Source organism: Podarcis filfolensis, assembly GCF_964270895.1.
Source record: "Podarcis filfolensis genome assembly, chromosome: 11".
NCBI classification, from domain to species: domain Eukaryota; kingdom Metazoa; phylum Chordata; class Lepidosauria; order Squamata; family Lacertidae; genus Podarcis; species Podarcis filfolensis.
In genome coordinates this window covers 3,043,345-3,060,481 of record NC_139613.1, presented here as the reverse complement: position 1 = coordinate 3,060,481, position 17,137 = coordinate 3,043,345, and the positions used below count along the sequence as shown (strand labels likewise).

The 17,137-nt window shown below is 48.8% G+C and overlaps 1 protein-coding gene across 3 annotated transcripts in view; it reads right to left on the bottom strand.

The window, feature by feature from the left end:
* Nucleotides 1–210: 210 nt before the first annotated feature.
* Nucleotides 211–17,137, bottom strand: part of SPMIP6 (sperm microtubule inner protein 6) — a 29,279-nt gene continuing 12,352 nt past the window's right edge. For 2 of the 3 annotated variants that reach the window (XM_083575883.1, XM_083575884.1), the window contains exons 3-7: nt 15,207–15,319; nt 12,935–13,010; nt 10,565–10,778; nt 6,173–6,262; nt 211–362 (exon numbers count right to left, since the gene is read on the bottom strand). In XM_083575883.1, coding sequence (XP_083432009.1) covers nt 257–362; nt 6,173–6,262; nt 10,565–10,778; nt 12,935–13,010; nt 15,207–15,319 — 599 coding nt within the window. In that variant the 3' untranslated portion in view covers nt 211–256. The remainder of the gene's footprint in view (nt 363–6,172; nt 6,263–10,564; nt 10,779–12,934; nt 13,011–15,206; nt 15,320–17,137) is intronic. The other variant, XM_083575885.1, reaches the window with a different exon arrangement.

Here is a 17,137-nt window from a genome sequence, read left to right as displayed (position 1 = left end):
AGGGCACAAGGAGAAGGGGACGACAGAGGACGAGATGGTGGGACAGTGTTCTTGAAGCTATAAACATGAGTTTGACCAAACTGTGGGAAGCCTGGCGTGCTCTGGTCCATGGGGTCACGAAGAGTCGGACACAACTAAACGACTAAACGACTAAACAACAACAAGTGAAAGGAGGAACTCTGTGAGGCCAAGGGACGGACGGAGGCGCAGTTAGTCACCAGCGGCAATTTTAATGGCAGCCTGTCTCAACTCTCTACTACCAACACGGTGGATGGGGGAATGATTCCGAAACAAATTCAGGATGAATGATAAAGCTGTCCCTCTGTGCCCCTCCAGCCTTCTTAAAATGGCTTGTATCCCACCTGGCAGGGAGAGAGAAAGAAAAAAGGTTTTACACGGAGCAGAATATGACTTTGATTTGCAGGCTGCGATTGTGTGTGTGTCTTTTTGACCTCCGGGTCCCATTGCTGGTCAGACACAACTTAATGGGCCACATATGAGATACACAACCCCATACAGCACACCTACAGACCACATGCACACTCACCCCATGTAGAATCAGAATATGGTAGAGAAGGGACTCCACGGGTCATCTAGTCCAACCCCGAGATGCAGGAAATATGCAGACATATTTTTCTCCCAAGCTGTCTCCATTGTACTTAGATGGTAGCGATGCACACTTACTTATTTATAACAAATATTTTATAACTAACTTTAAAAAAAAACACCTTTATTTCTCTGGAGACGCACAAAAATTCACTATGTAAATCTGTATTCCCATATGTGCACCACGACTTATAACAGTAAACCTCTATAAACCTTTGAAACTGGTCTTTGTTTTTCTGGAGATTTTGGAAACGCAATGAAGAGTCCCCCTTCTCCCGCAAAGGTTTATTTGTGCTTTGTTCCTCTTGCCAGTCGTGATTTGTGAGCCCATTTTTCCATAAGGGCAATAAGCCAAGCATGCTCTCTTGTACCAAGCATTCAAGTTTTCACCTATTAAATGTGTAATTTTACTTATATCATTAAGCACTTGGCCAAAAGTTACTACCTTTGGGCATGTCCACCACAACAGCCCATATAGCCGCCTCTTTCTCCCTTGCGCCAGCACATTGGTGAAGTATTTTTTAACGTATACAGCGCAACCGCTTTGGATTACAACCATTTTGGATTACAACCACGTCAAACCCGGAAGTGTGTATCCCTTTTTTGGATTACAACCCATTTTTTAAAAATTACAACCAATTTTTTTTGGGGGGAAGCCCCACTGGCGAAAGCGCGCCTTGGGTTACAACCTGCTTTGGTTTACAAGCGGACCTCTGGAACGGATTATGGTTGTAAACCAAGGCACCATTGTATATGAAAGTTTAACTGAGGTTAAGTACTATTTCTGCGTTGTCTTCAACATTATTTCCTTGATGCTGGCTGAGATAGTAAAAACAACCTAAAGAGCCAATTATGCCCATGACTCATTTCTGAAGGACCACTTTTCCTCCTTCCTTCCTTCCTTCCTTCCTTCCTTCCTTCCTTCCTTCCTTCCTTCCTTCCTGGCCCTTCTAGACTGTTCCCTTCTCCTTCTGGCACAGGATTCCAGATTCCAGACCAGTGTCAGCGCACAAACGGAGCAATTTTGCACGAGACACTCCCTTTCCCCATAAGTAGGACTGATTTGCATCTGTGGGGGTGGAATCTGCGTTCCTCTCAAGTGCAATTTGAACGTGCTTCTTTTGGCACATTCATTTTTACTTCCATCATTGAATCCAAGGAGGCATGGGGGGGCGGGGGGGGGGGCTGTTAAGCAGACTTTATCTAACCAGGCAATTGCTCACACTTGGATCAGCTCAGCTTTTGCAAAGCTATGACATCACTTTCTTGACGCTCTACATGTCCACGCCCCTGGAGGTTTGTTATTTTACTGCTACACTTTTGGAAATGCAAATACTGAAATCAGACGTGCACTCAAAACTGCCAACCCAAGCTCAGAATTTACGCCACAATTGCGATCATCTCGCTGAAAGCTCTGCAAGACGTGGAAGGCAAACTGACTAGTACAGGAAAGTCACAGGGAAGAGCTCCAGGAGAGGAGGAATAATAAGAAGGGCCTCTCAGAAGCGGGAACATTATGAGTGCAACCAGGAAAAAGCTTAAGGTGGAGCTCGACCAGATATATCTTCCCTCCTGTACCTTTTTCCTTGTGTGCTATGTCTTTGTGAGTGCAACCAAGGAAAAACTTAGGATGGAGACCCACAAGACACAGTACATGTATGCATCTTCCTTCACCTCCCTTTTCCCCTTTTTGCCATGTCTTTTTAGAGTATGAGTTGGAGGAGAGGGAGGGACTACTTAGCACTGATTAGTTCTGTAAACTGCCCTGAGAAACGTCTTTGGTTAAAGGGGGTTAAAGTGTCAAGATGGCAATGTGAGCAGCAGCCTTTAGCCTTTCTTTTTAATTTTTAACTTTTGTTGCTGGCCTGTTTTATGCTTAAAGGGCAGGTGAAAAGTACCTTCAGTAAACAAACCATCTTTGCATCCTGTGAACTTTAGAACGAATCTTTATCCTAATCAAGGCCTTTATCCTAATCTGGCTTTTCTTGTGAGTGCTGCAACATCACAGGAATCCAAAACCTGGAAATGTCCAAGGCCTGGGGCTGAGAGTTGGTTGCTGTTCCCCTTTGCCCCCCACCTGACTGCTGTTGTGGTCCTGCTATATCCATATAGGTGTTTTATCTGGAACCACCAAAACACCCCAATGGCCCTGGAGGGAAAAGGAAAGGTGGATATATACCATATCGGCCCGAATATAAGCTGCACCCACAAATAAGCCACACCTTTAAAATTCAAGGGGGGGGGGAGAAAAAAAGACAATACCCGAATATAAGCCGCTCCCTTAAAATTGGGTTACAGCAGGCATAGGCAAACTCCGGCCCTCCAGATGTTTGGGACTACAATTCCCATCATCCCTGACCACTGGTCCTGTTAGCTAGGGATGATGGGAATTGTAGTCCCAAACATCTGGAGGGCCAGAGTTTGCCTATGAATGGGTTACAGGGTGAAAACAGCTGCGGTTGGTAGAACTGTAACTCCGAGCCTATTTAAGCCTTTGATCTTGCAAGCCTGCAAAGGTTACTGTACAATTGCTAAAATCACAAATCGGTATTCAATTGCTTCAATTCTGCAGCCATTCACACCTGCAAATGGCCAATGAACAGTCTCAAGCTCGCAAATCGGCAATAAAACATTTTTTTGGTCCGTTTTACCGTTTCGGCAGCGGTATCGTAAAAGCCAATTTTTGTAAGGTCGCGAATTTAAGCCACACTTTAACTTTTCATGGTTGGAATTTGGGGGGAAAGTGCGGCTTATATTTGGGCCAATACAGTATATATTTCCCCCCCAGGTATTGAGAGACATGCCTGCTCAACACATACCTGTCAAATTGTTCATACTGCCTCCCCATTGCCTTCATGGTGAAGCTCCCAATTAAATGCCCTCCATGTAGGGATTTCGGAAAGCAAAAAACCAGATTTTATTTGTACTGGCAGAGAGAGGTAGCCCCCAACTGCCTGGCAAACAGAGAAATCCACCTCATTTCCAAGACACAGACACACAGAAGCAATCGCTACGGCAGCCTTTGCCAGTCTGCTGCCCTCCAGATGTTTCGGATTACGATTCCCATCAGCCGCAGCCAGCTGGTGGGAGCAAAACATCTGGAAAGCACTAGGCTGCGGAAGAATGGCTTAGTCAGTCCCTGCAGTATATCTTCTGATATTCTTCAGATAAACCTTGTAGAGGGGTGTATGGGGTGGGGGAGGGACGCAGGTGGTGCTGTGGCTTAAACCACAGAGCCTGGGACTTGCTGATCAGAAGGTCGGCGGTTTGAATCCCTGCGACGGGGTGAGCTCCCGTTGCTCGGTCCCAGCTCCTGCCAACCTAGCAGTTCGAAAGCACCCCAAAAAGTGCAAGTAGATAAATAGGTACCGCTCCGGCGGGAACGTAAACAGCGTTTCTGTGCACTGCTCTGGTTCGCCAGAAGTGGCTTATTCCTGCCACATGACCTGGAAGCTGTACGCCGGCTCCCTCGGTCAATAAAGTGAGATGAGTGCCGCAACCCCAGAGTCGTCTGTGACTGGACCTAACGGTCAGGGGTCCCTTTACCTTTACCTATGGGGTGGGTGGACACACGTTGTGCTACTTCTGAAATAGTCTGTCTACCTTTGGTCCTCACCCTGCACTCAGCTCTTACCCATGGCTCCTAGAAGCTGCCAGCACCAAACAGCGTCCATTGGGAGCAGCTTCGACTGGCTAAGCCAGGTGAGGGCAGCCGATAGGTCTCAAGCCCTCATCGGTGAGGGTGAGAAGGGGGTCCTGTCGTCTGGGTAGCCTGGGACCTCCATACACACTGCAGGGGCGATCGAGGGCATTGTAACACCCGGGGCAGGGGGCGTCGCTACGTAGGGCGCACGTCCATGCAGACGGTGTTGGGACCCCTCCGTCGCCGCTCCAGCCGCATGTGGAGGATCCTCCGTTCACGGCCGCAGCCACTAGCAGAGGATCCCGGCACCGTCCGTCCAGCGCTGGAGCAACGCTGGTGGCAAACCGCTATGTACAGTGCATGTGCGTCGTTGTTACGTACAGCACATGTGTGTGACCCTGCACATGCGCTGTACATAGTGGTTTGCTGCTGGCGCTGGGATCCTCTGCTCGCTGGCTGCAGGATCCTCCACATGCGGCTGCAGTGGCGCAATGGCTGCTCACGCTGCCACGAGCCCCTGCGGGGTGTCTTCTTGTCACCCCCCCAGACATGGCACCCGGGGTGCCTGCCCCCTGTTGTGACACCACTGACACACTCCCCAAGCTCGCACCCCAAGGAGGTCACTTTGGTGCTGCTGACGCAGTGGTTTGACTTCACCCCTGGAGGCAGACTCCATTGTCTCTCAAGAAAGACGCACTAGAGAGCCGGTGCTGAAAACATCACCCAGCAGTCCGCTGTGTGACTTTTGAAACCTCCCTTGTCTGACAGCCTCATTGCTCCTGCTGGAACAAGGCAGGATTGCGCTCATCCCACAGCAGAAGGTAGCATCTGTGTTTCCGTTGTACCAGTCAACCAAGGTTGATGGTGTAACCTAGTCTCCATTGGCCTGATCCAACAGGCACAGATCCTATTATCCAGAACCCGCTTCTGGCTGCCTGCTAGAGGAGGCGCAGGTTGCAGCCACAGCAAAGGTGGCGTTTTTTCATCTCTGGCGTATTAAGCAGTTGGTCCCTTACCTTTCCCGCCCCGACCTGGTCAGTGATCCATGCGATGGTCACCTACAGGCTTGACTACTGTAATTCGCTCTATGCAGGGCCGCCCTTGAAGCTGACCCAGAAACTCCACCGGGTGCAGAATGCCGCGGCGAGGCTCCTTACGGGGTCCTTGCCACGGGATCACATTCATCCAGCTGCACTGGCTCCCGGTCGAGTACAGGGTCAGGTTTAAGGTGCTGGTTTTGACCTTTAAAGCCCTATACGGCCTAGGACCCTCGTACCTATGGGACCGCCTCTCCTGGTATGCCCCGCGGAGGACCTTAAGGTCCACAAATAACAACACTTTGGAGGTCCCGAGCCTCAAGGAGGTTAGACTGGTCTCAACTAGGGCCAGGGCCTTTTCAGCACTGGCCCCGATGTGGTGGAACGCTCTGTCACAAGAGACCAGGGCCCTGCGGGACTTGACATCTTTCCGCAGGGCCTGCAAGACAGAGCTGTTCCACCAGGCCTTTGGTTTGGACTTGGTCTGACCCTTATGTTTCCCTTCCCTTATGGTCTTGATTTATCTGCTATTTTAAAATGAGGCTGCATTTTAAACTGCATTTTAACCTGTATTTTAAATTGGTCCCCTCCCCCTTTCCCCCCTATTATGTTTTTACTGTGATTTTATTGGTGTTAGCCACCCTGAGCCCGGCTCTGGCCGGGGAGGGCGGGGTATAAATATTTTTATTATTATTATTATTATTATTATTATTATTATTATTATTATTATTATCTGGTTCGCTGGCAACCAAGCTATCCTTGGGGAAAATCTGTTCACGAGGTTTGGTCTCCGGGAACGGTCCCCAGGCAACACACATCCCTTGTGAGCAACCACGCGTCCGCAGCCCAGCTCCTTCCCGTCACCAAACCTGTTTGGGTTCCTTACCTAAGGTTCATATACGGGAAACCAGGCGGCAGGTCGGGCATTCGTGCACAAAGAGTCATCTCGTGGTGGTGGTCGTAGTACGGGAAATTCCTGGAAGGGCAGTGGGGGAAAGAGAGAGGTTGCCGTTAAAGGGCTGCCGGAGACCTTGGCTGGCATCTCAGCGGGTGGGTCAGAGCTAGAGCCACGGGAAAGAACTTGGAGGGGAAAGCAGGACACTAGAGAAGAGCTACATTGCAGGATCAGACCAGGACCCAACCAGCCCAGTGTTCTGTGCCCAAGAGTGGTCAGCAGCTTCTCACAGCCAGGGTGCAAAGTTGATTACCATTTCCTAATACGTTGGGTGTGTTTGTGTGTGTGTGTTGTTTTTGGTTCCCAGTAGAGGTACACTGCTTTTGCACATGGAGGTTCCACTTAGCTATCATGGTTAATTAACAATCATGGCTAACTGACCCCTCCCTCCCAGGCTGCTGGCCACTTAAGACACTTAGGTCCTGAAAGACCTACATTGGCTCCCAGTACGTTTCTGAGCACAATTCAAAGTGTTGGTGCTGACCTTGAAAGCCCTAAACGGCCTCGGCCCAGTAGACCTGAAGGAGCATCTCCACCCCCATCATTCAGCCAAGACACTGAGGTCCAGTGCCGACGGCCTTCTGGCGGTTCCCTCGCTGCGAGGAGTGAGGTTACAGGGAACCAGGCAGAGGGCCTTCTTGGTGGTGGCCCCGCCCTGTGGAACTCCCTCCCTTCAGATGTCAAAGAGGTAAGCAATTACCTGACATTCAGAAGACATCTGAAGGCAGCCCTGTTCAGGGAAGTTTTTAATGTGTGACATTTTAATGTATTTTTAATCTTTGTTGGAAGCCGCCCAGAGTGGCTGGGGAAGCCCAGCCAGATGGGCAGGATACAAATAATAAATTATTATTATTATTATTATTATTATTATTATTATTATTATTAGGCAAAGAAGTGGAGGTGAAAGAACTAGGAAGTGGCTCCCGCTATTGGGGTGTCAGAATTGAAATTTAGGAGGATGAATCTTATATTCTAAGCCAAAGGAGGAAAGTTGCTGAATTGCTTGACAGCCTGAAGCTGTGAGAAGCCAACCCAGTAGCCACACCAATGACCGTCGATTTCCTGGAGAGCAAACATGAATCATAGCTCTTGCCTGACCACAACCAGCGCAGGTCAACAATAGCGAAACATTTGCACCTTACCACGACAACGAGGCCAGACATTGCAAATGCAGGGGGAATTCTAAGCAGGAAAGGAAGTCCTCCCACTGAGATGGACCGAGCCCTCATAAAAAGAGGAGCATGGCACTGTGGGTTAAACCACAGAGCCCAGGACTTGTCGATCAGAAGGTCGGCGGTTCGAATCCCCGCGAGGGGGTGAGCTCCCGTTGTTCAGTCCCTGCTGCTGCCAACCTAGCAGTTGGAAAGCACGTCAAAGTGCAAGTAGATCAATAGGTACCGCTCCGGTGGGAAGGTAAACGGCATTTCCGTGTGCTGCTCTGGTTCGCCAGAAGCGGCTTAGTCATGCTGGCCACATGACCCGGAAGCTGTACGCCGGCTCCCTCAGCCAAAAAAGCGAGATGAGCGCCGCAACCCCAGAGTCATCCACAACTGGACCTAATGGTCAGCGGTCCCTTTACCTTGACTATGAACTGTTAGGCTGACCGGTTGCTGACCAGGCTGTAGGCGCTAAAGATTACAAGGGAACCAAGAATGGCAGATGAAGTTGATTGACTGTATGGGTTTGGCAGAAATGACCGGCAGAATCCGCGACCAGGGAGAAGAGTCGGCAGAAGAAGACTGGAAGAAATTTAAGGACTATTTACAGAAATATTGCAAAATTAATGAACTTTGAAAGATGCTGGATTGAATTCACGTGGTCTCTAGCTGTTATGATAAAAAGAAATGGGATAAATATTGTTTAAGTTATAAAATTTAAAAAAGTTGATTGGAAAATAAGGTGTTAGTTAAAAGGAATGTTAAGAGATTAGGATTTGCTGGATAATCATTTTGAACTAGAAAACAAGAAGGGGAGGTATGAGGAAGTCAAAGAAACATGTTATTGAAAAATTGATATCGAAATTGATTTGTTTTTAATATTTTTCTTTTTCTTTTTCTTTATTGTTTGTATAAAATTGAAAAACTGAATAAATATTTATATAAAAAAAAAGATTACAAGGGAACCAGGTGGGTATGTCTTTATGTTTGGCAACGGTCCCCTTTCTTACGGCAGTTATAAAGAAGGATGTGTAGCTTTGTCTTTTACAGAGTCAGTGTATGTAGCTGCGACTGAGCACGCAGAGAGCTGGCCTGGCGGACTATGGATTTGGGGTTGGCGCAGGAGAAACCTATTTGACAGATGGAAGACAAGCAGAGCTTTTCCAAAGGTATTACAGAGCGAGAAGTTCAAGGGAAAACCAAGCACATCAGGGGGTCGGGGTCAGGGTGAGTACCGCTGTCTGCGCAATGGCCTAGTTGAATTGGCCTACAATCATACCTCGTGTTGCGTTTGCTTCAGGTTGCACGTTTTGAGGTTGCGTCCCATGGCAACCCAGAAGTACTGGAAAGGGTTACTTCCAGGTTTCGCCGCTCGCGCAGACGCTCAAAATGACGTCACGTGCATGCACAGACGCGGCGAATCGCGACCCATGCACGCACAGACACGGCGTGCGTTTGCAACCAGAGGTACCACTGTATTGCCAAAGAGATGACCGCTGGCATCTTCACCAAACCTCGACTGAGAGATAGTTTTGAAAACCTTTGAATCAAAGATGGGACTTTGGGTGCTTTAATAAAACTGTGCATGCAATTGCTGTATTTGCCCGAGAAGGGGTTTGTGGGGGATTAGCAGCCAAATCTAACAACACATATTCTTGCCAGTTAGTATGAGTAGGAGTTAAGATCACAGAGCTGTATTGCTGATAGGAAGACTCAAGCCATAGACATGTAATTGGTAGAGGGGGCTCTGTGTGAGGTCATTTCCCCCTCATGACAGGAGGGGAAAGGAACATAATAGTATTTCCTGTTCCGCCTCCGTCCCTCTCTTCGACCAGTGCTCGGAGCAGACATATTCAGGGAAGTTTTTAATGTGTGACATTTTAATGTATTTTTAATCTTTGTTGGAAGCTGCCCAGAGTGGCTGGGGAGACCCAGCCAGATGTGCGGGGTACAAATAATAAATTATTATTATTATTATTATTATTAGTCTAACTGCTCCAGCTCACACACATGCATGCCTGAGGCTATTCCTTCTGCAAATGCAAGTATTTTACCTGCAAATTTTTACTGCTGCAGTTGCTGACAACCCAGTTCATAGCTATGAGTAAGTAAACTCCATTTAAACTTACTTCTCAGCCTGCTGTCTGATTCTTTGTTAAGCGGCGCAAGAAAAGGGGGAACCATCTTGCTCCGCAGTTGGACTTGTTCAAAAGGCGGCTTTGCAGCCTAATTCATACGCTTTTAATTTGCTGCTAAGGACGGGACTTTCAACTCAGCCTCGCATTTAAATGCAAGCAGTGAGCTGATGTTCTGTCCGTTCAACACAAACATGTGGGCACCTGGGGGGATGAATCACAATTAATTCATCCTCTCCAACCTATTAAAACCCACCCCACACGAGGACACCTTGCAGCGTGCACCCTGTGCATATGTTCCAATGGAGAGCTTATTGCGGAGTCTGTGATGGCCTGGGACTCGGAGCCAGAGGAATCTCAGTACGCACCGGATCTTTGCCTCAGGCATCATCTGAACCAGGTCTGGGGCCTGATTCTGAAGAGTCCCATTCTGCACAGGTTCTCCTGCAACAAGCACCAGCTGGGGCGAGTCTGGGGCCTGAGCCTGCCCTGGCTCCAGATGTGGGGATGACCTTGTTGCCTCCAGCTGGGCCATCACTTACAGCTGCTCCACTACCGGTTGGGTCAGGGGAGGCTGAGGCGGTCCCTGGGTCTAGTAACCCACCGACGTCTCCCAAGCTGCAGAGACAAAGGTCTGAGAGAAGGAGAGACCTGAGTATTTGCAGGAGGAGTGCTCGCCTTTGGGCGAGACAGGGAGGTGAGTCGCCGGGGGATCAGGACCGGCCGTTACCCCCACAGAGATAAAAGGCTGTTGGACCCCGCCCCAGGTTGTGGGAGCAACATTGCTGTTTGCCAGATCCTGCCTGAGATCCTGTACCTGTCCTTGCCTGGTTTCCTGCCTCGTGCCCTACCTTGGCCCTGTCTGACTGACTCCTAGCAGAACCTTCGGATTCTGGACTGGACCTGGACTGTGTTTCATGGGTTACCCCCGGGCCCAGCACAGAGTCTTTTCTATGCCCCCCTTTCCAAGCCCCCCCTGCAAGAGCCCTGAGGGGGAGGAGTTGGGGTGTGGTCTGCAAAACCCTCCGAACCTTACAATCTTCTCAACTAGCTGGCTGATCTGTCGCTCGTTGGTGGGCGCCCCGTCGACGTAGTAGTCCATCCCTCGCAAGCAGTAATGGCGTCCCGTGCAGGGGCTGTAGTAGCCTTGGTAAGGCATCCGTCCCGGGATGGTGTAACGGTGCTGTATGGACGGAAGCTGCTTCCGAGACAAGCTGTTCAACATGTTCACCACCACTTCCCGTTCTGAAGAAAATGGGTGGGGAAGAGAGAGAGAGGAGAGCTTGTGCCCCTGGAAAACTAGGAGGGCGTTTTATGTGCGAGTGCCTGGAGGCAGTGGCGTAGCGTGGGTTGTCAGCACCCGGGGCAAGGCAAGTAATTTGCGCCCCCTAACCCGTGGATTTGCGCCCCCTAACCCGTGGATTTGCGCCCCCTAACCCGTGGATTTGCCCTAACCCCCAGATGTTGCACCCAGTGCGGCCGGCCCCCCCTGCACCCCCCACGCTACGCCACTGCCTGGAGGCGGTTGGAGAATGGATGGCAGCTAATGGACTGAGGTTGAATCCTGACAAGACAGAAGTACTGTTCTTGGGGGGCAGGGGGCAGGCTGGTGTGGAGGACTCCCTGGTCCTGAAGGACCAGGTGCACAGCCTAGGAGTTATTTTGGACTCACAGCTGTCCATGGAGGCGCAGATCAATTCTGTGTCCAGGGCAGCTGTCTACCAGCTCCACCTGGTACGCAGGATGAGACCCTCCCTGCCCGCGGACTGTCTGGCCAGAGTGGTGCATGCTCTGGTTATCTCCTGCTTGGACTACTGCAATGCGCTCTATGTGGGGCTACCTTTGAAGGTGACCCAGAAACTACAACTAATCCAGAATGCGGCAGCTAAACTGGTGACTGGGAGCGGCCGCTGAGACCACGTAACACCGGTCTTGAAAGACCTCCATTGGCTCCCAGTAAGTTTCTGAGCACAAATCAAAGTGTTGGTGTTGACCTTTAAAGCCCTAAACGGCCTCGTCTCCACCCCCATCGTTCTGCCCAGACACTGAGGTCCAGCGGCGAGGGCCTTCTGGCGGTTCCCTCATTGCGAGAAGTGAGGTTACAGGGAAACAGGCAGAGGGCCTTCTCGGTAGTGGCACCCACCCTGTGGAACGCCCTCCCTTCAGATGTCAAGGAGATAAACAACTACCTGACATTTAGAAGACATCTGAAGGCAGCTCTGTTCAGGGAAGCTTTTAATGTGTGACATTTTAATGTATTTTTAATCTTTGTTGGAAGCCGCCCAGAGTGGCTGGGGAAACCCAGCCAGATGGGTGGGGTACAAATTATTATTATTATTATTACTACAGTGAAGTGAACACTCAGACGTAGGCTGCCTGCCAGCCAGCCAAGTAAACCAGTTGGTTCAGGGCAACAGAGAAAAGGAAGCCCTTTTTCTCGCAGTGCACAGAACTGCAGAATTGGAAGGGAACCCATGGGCCATCTAGACCAACTCCCCACAATGTAGGAATCACAGCTCAATTTAAACTAGGGGCATTCGCAATGATGGCTTGTGATGACGATAGCTGCTAGCCAGGTGCCTTTAAAAGGGATTGTTATCCAAGCTGACAGATGATGAAACTCGCCGACGGCTATTAGGCCAAGACAGTTAAACTCTCCAGGTTCAGAGGGAGTATACTCTCAAAAGATGAGCTGCTGGTCTTTATGACCCTCTCCCCCCAAAGCATCTGGTGACTGGAGAGAGAATGATGGATCAGATGGGCTTTAAGGACAGTGATGGGTGACTAAGAAACCTGCAGGATGATGTGGAGCAAACTAAGGGAAGGGCCATAGCTCAGGCATAGAATATTAGCTCTGTCTGCAGACGTTTGTGGGTTCAGTACCCAGCCATTCTGGGCAGGGCTAGGAAAGACTCCCTGTCTGAAACCCTGGAGAGCCTCTGTTCATCAGTGCAGACAGACAGCATTGCTTCAGTATAAAGCAGGTTCCTATGTTCCCAAACAGGGACGCGGGGGGCGCTGTGGGTTAAACCACAGAGCCTGGGCTTGCCAATCAGAAGGTCAGCGGTTTGAATCCGCGTGACGGGGTGAGCTCCTGTTGCTCGGTCCCAGCTCCTGCCCACCTAGCAGTTCGAAAGCACGTCAAAGTGCAAGTAGATAAATAGGTACCACTCCAGTGGGAAGGTAAATGGCATTTCCGTGCGCTGCTCTGGTTCGCCAGAAGCGGCTTAGTCATGCTGGCCACATGACCCAGAAGCTGTACGCCGGCTCCCTCGGCCAATAAAGCGAGATGAGCCCCGCAACCCCAGAGTCGGCCACGACTGGACCTAATGGTCAGGGGTTCCTTTATCTTTACTACGTTCCTAAACCAGGCAGGATGTACAAGATTGCAGAGGAGTTACCGTAATTGTTGAGACGCTCTGGTTTCGGAGGGTATTGCATGGGCATCCCGCGAAGGATTGACTCTAACCCAGCCTCCTGCAAGGAAAGATTGCACAGCGTGAGCCCATTTCTCTGGGAATTATGCAGGGACACAGGCATTTGGCATGATGCAGCGCAATGCTCATGTTCGGGACCCCGTGTCACCCCCGATGCTCTGTGGAGGCGGGAGAACTGGGCCCAACTGGGGAAAGGAATTTCACGAGGAACCGATGTAAGGTTGTACGCTTAGGCTGGAAGAATCAGCTGCACAAATTTAAGGTGGGGGACGCTGTTTGACAGTGGGACAGACTCCTTTAGAAGGTGCTGGGCTCTCCTTCCTTGGAGGTTTTTAAGCCAAGGTTGGGTGGTCATCTGTCAGCGACGCTTTAGTGGAGAACTGCAGGAGAGGGGTGGACTAGAAGACCTCTGGGGTCCCTTCCAACTCTATAATTCCTCACCACCAGCACCTGCCGCCCAAGGCTGCTGCTTGGCTCTGTCTGATGGTAGAGCTGGCCTTGCTTAAGAGTAACCAAACAATTTAACCCGTGTTGCAAACAATAGTCAGTAATATCCAAGGCAACACAATGACCAAATACAATGATACGATATCGATATAAACTCTTTATATAATATGAAATATATGAAATCACATAAACAGAAAACTTCTGAATCTGTGGAAGTCGCAAAATATGCACTCTTAATGGATTCTCTAGAACACATAAAACCAAATAAACTTAAGTCTTATAAGTCTCTGAAAGTCTTTGAAGACTATGCAAGTCTCTGAAAGAAGCAGTGTATCAGATTCTTATCTGGTGAAAACAGGCTGTAAAGCTTTGTTTATGGTGTCCAACGCTGCTGAAGTAGTTCGCAAACAGACGTTGTGAACAGTGATTCCGGATATACCCACTGTTTCGTGGAATTCTTCTTCAGCGCAGCAGAAGGATACAGAATTGCTTCATAAACCCATATATATGGTGAATGGAAAAGTACTGTATTTTTCGCTCCATAAGACGCACGTTTTCCCTCCTAAAAAGTAAAGGGAAATGTGTGTGTGTGTCTTATGGAGCGAATGCAGGCGGGAGGCTCTGCTCAGCGCTCCCTTTCACAAGCCGCGTGGAGCGTGTGTGTGGCTTTTGGGGGCTTTTCCCTGAGGAGGGGAAAAGCTTGCAAGCGCCACACACAAGCTCCACGTGGCTCGTGAAAGGGAGCGTTGAGCAGAGCCTGGGATGGATACAGGCTCTGCTCAGCGCTCCCTTTAAAGAATCCCCCCCCCCTTGCATTCCCCCTCTAAAAACTAGCTGCGTCTCGGGCCTTTCTCTTGGGCATGGTCGGCCAATTGGTGTTAAAAAAGGATAGAACTTTCTTTATGTATGCCACAACAGCAGCAAGAATACTCATCGCAAAGTATTGGAAGACACAAGATCTACCCACTCTGGAAGAATGGCAGACGAAGTTGATTGACTTTATGGGATTGGCAGAAATGACTGGCAGAATCCGTGACCAGGGAGAAGAGTCGGCAGAAGAAGAATGGAAGAAATTCAAGGACTACTTACAAAAATATTGCAATATTAATGAATGTTGAGTGATGTTGGATTGAAATTAAGTGGTTTCTAGCTGTAATGGTACACAAGAATATGAAAAAATGGTCCTTTTTTTTCTTTGTATATAAGTAAGAGTTTAAGCTACAATAATTTAAGAAGATGGATAGAAAATAAGGGGTTTAATTGTAATGCTAGGAGATAAGGATTTGCTGGATAAACAATTTGAACTGGAATGCAAGAAGGGGAGGCATGAGGAGGTCAAGGAAATATGTTATTGAAAAATAAGTTATGAACTTTTTAAATTTTTCTTTGTATAAAATGGAAAATTCTAATAAATATCTTATAAAAAAAATAAATAAAAACTAGCTGTGTCTTATGGTCAGGTGCGTCTTATGGAGCGAAAAATACGGTATAACAACAATTGCTATGGAGCAGTGGTCATAAGTCAGTGGTTATAAGACATATTTATTTGGTTTTATGCTTTCTAGAGAATCCATTAAGAGTGCATATTTTGTGACTTCTAGAGTTTCTGTTTATGCGAATTCCTTGGATATTACTTGCTTAAGCGTCGCCTTGCTTAAGAGCGACTTCGCTGCAGCCCAGCCCTCTGCCGCTCTGCTACCAGGTGTGCAAGGGCAGTTCCTGTCCACAGCAGGGGCCTCCTTTCGGACCTTCACCCCACCCCGGATCTCCGCGGAGTCGCGAGGCTTACCCGAGGGATCCGTGGAAGGTACGTGGTGTATCGATTCCATGCCGCGCTGTTGTAGGGCCCCGTTCTCCACGTTGCGTACCTGTTGTCACCGATGAAGACCGGGTTGATCCTCTCTGCGATTTAAAAAGGAGATGGGAGAGTTTTGCAACCAGGATTGAGGATGGAAAGCCCAGAGGGGGCAAAAAAAGAGGAAGGAACGCATCACTGAGGACCAAAGCGTTTGCTATACAAACACTGCGTTGGCCGTACCGTGAGCAGTTCTGGTCGCCTCGCCTAAGAACGGATGCTGTAGAATTGGAAAAGGGTCAGAAAAGGGCCACCAAAATGATCGAGTGGTTTCGGCAACTTCCCCAGGAGGAAATGTCACAGCTTTGGGGACTTCTCTGTTTAAAGAGGTGATAGGAGCATGTAAAAATCCTGTATTGCATGGAGAGAGCAGATGGAGAAAAACTTCTCTGTCTCTCATGATGCTGGAACTCAAGAGGGACATCCAATGTAGGTGAATGATTCAGGACATGTGAAATTAAGTGCGTAAAAACTGCTGCCTCTCTCAGCAGGTACTTTTTCTTTTTTTAATGCCTCTTATAGAAAATTATGGGACGCGGGTGGTGCTGTGGGTTAAACCACAGAGCCTAGGACTTGCCAATCAGAAGGTCGGCAGTTCGAATCCCCGCGACGGGATGAGCTCCTGTTGCTTGGTCCCTGCTCCTGCAAACCTAGCAGTTCGAAAGCACGTCAAAGTGCAAGTAGATAAATAGGTACCGCTCCAGCGGGAAGGTAAATGGCGTTTCCGTGCACTGCTCTGGTTTGCCAGAAGCGGCTTAGTCATGCTGGCCACATGACCTGGAAGCTGTATGCCAGCTCCCTCAGACAATAAAGCGAGATGAGCGCCGCAACCCCAGAGTCGGCCACGACTGGACCTAATGGTCAGGGGTCCCTTTACCTTAACCTATAGAAAATTATGTTCCATCTCTACTGTCAGGGGCAGGAAATGCCTGGAAATAAGAGTGAATGGGGATCACAGGCTGGTTTACCAGCTCTGTTTGGTTCACCAACAATGGCCGTTCCTGGACAGGAATAGCCCGAGAGCACTGTAGTCCATGCCTTCCAAACCTCAAGGCTGGATTACCAATGGGTTCAAGTTACAAGTCAGAATCTCTTTTCTGGTAACTTGTATGCCTAATCAATGCCTGCTTTTAACCTTTTCAAATATGGATTTCAGCTGTATGGTTTTATGCATACATAATTGTAAATTGCTTTGACATTTTAAAAAATGAAATTGTTGTTGTTGTTGTTTAGTTGTGTTCGCCTCTTCGTGACCCCCTGGACCAGAGCATGCCAGGCACTCCTGTCTTCCACTGCCTCCCGCAGTTTGGTCAAACTCATGCTGGTAGCTTCGAGAACACTGTCCCACCATCTCGTCCTCTGTCGTCCCCTTCTCCTTGTGCCCTCCATCTTTCCCAACATCAGGGTCTTTTCCAGGGAGTCTTCTCTTCTCATGAGGTGGTCAAAGTATTGGAGCCTCAGCTTCAGGATCTGTCCTTCCAGTGAGCACTCAGGGCTGATTTCCTTCAGAATGGATCGGTTTGATCTTCTTGCAGTCCATGGGAATCTCAAGAGTCTCCTCCAGCACCAGAATTCAAAAGCATCAATAAATATTTTTAATAAGTCATAGAATCATAGAATTGTAGAGCTGGAAGTGACCCTTAAAGGCTTCCCAGGTGTCAAAAAGGGTTATTTATGTATGCCATTACGGCTGCCTATGTTTTGTTAGCCCAAAAATGGAAAACAAGCAAGGTCCCAACCAAAGAAGAATGGCAACTTAAACTGATGGAATATGTGTAGCTTGCAGATCTAACTTACAGAATAAGAAAACAAGAAGAACATTCGTTTAAAGAAGATTGGAAAATGTTTCTTGAATATATGGGGGA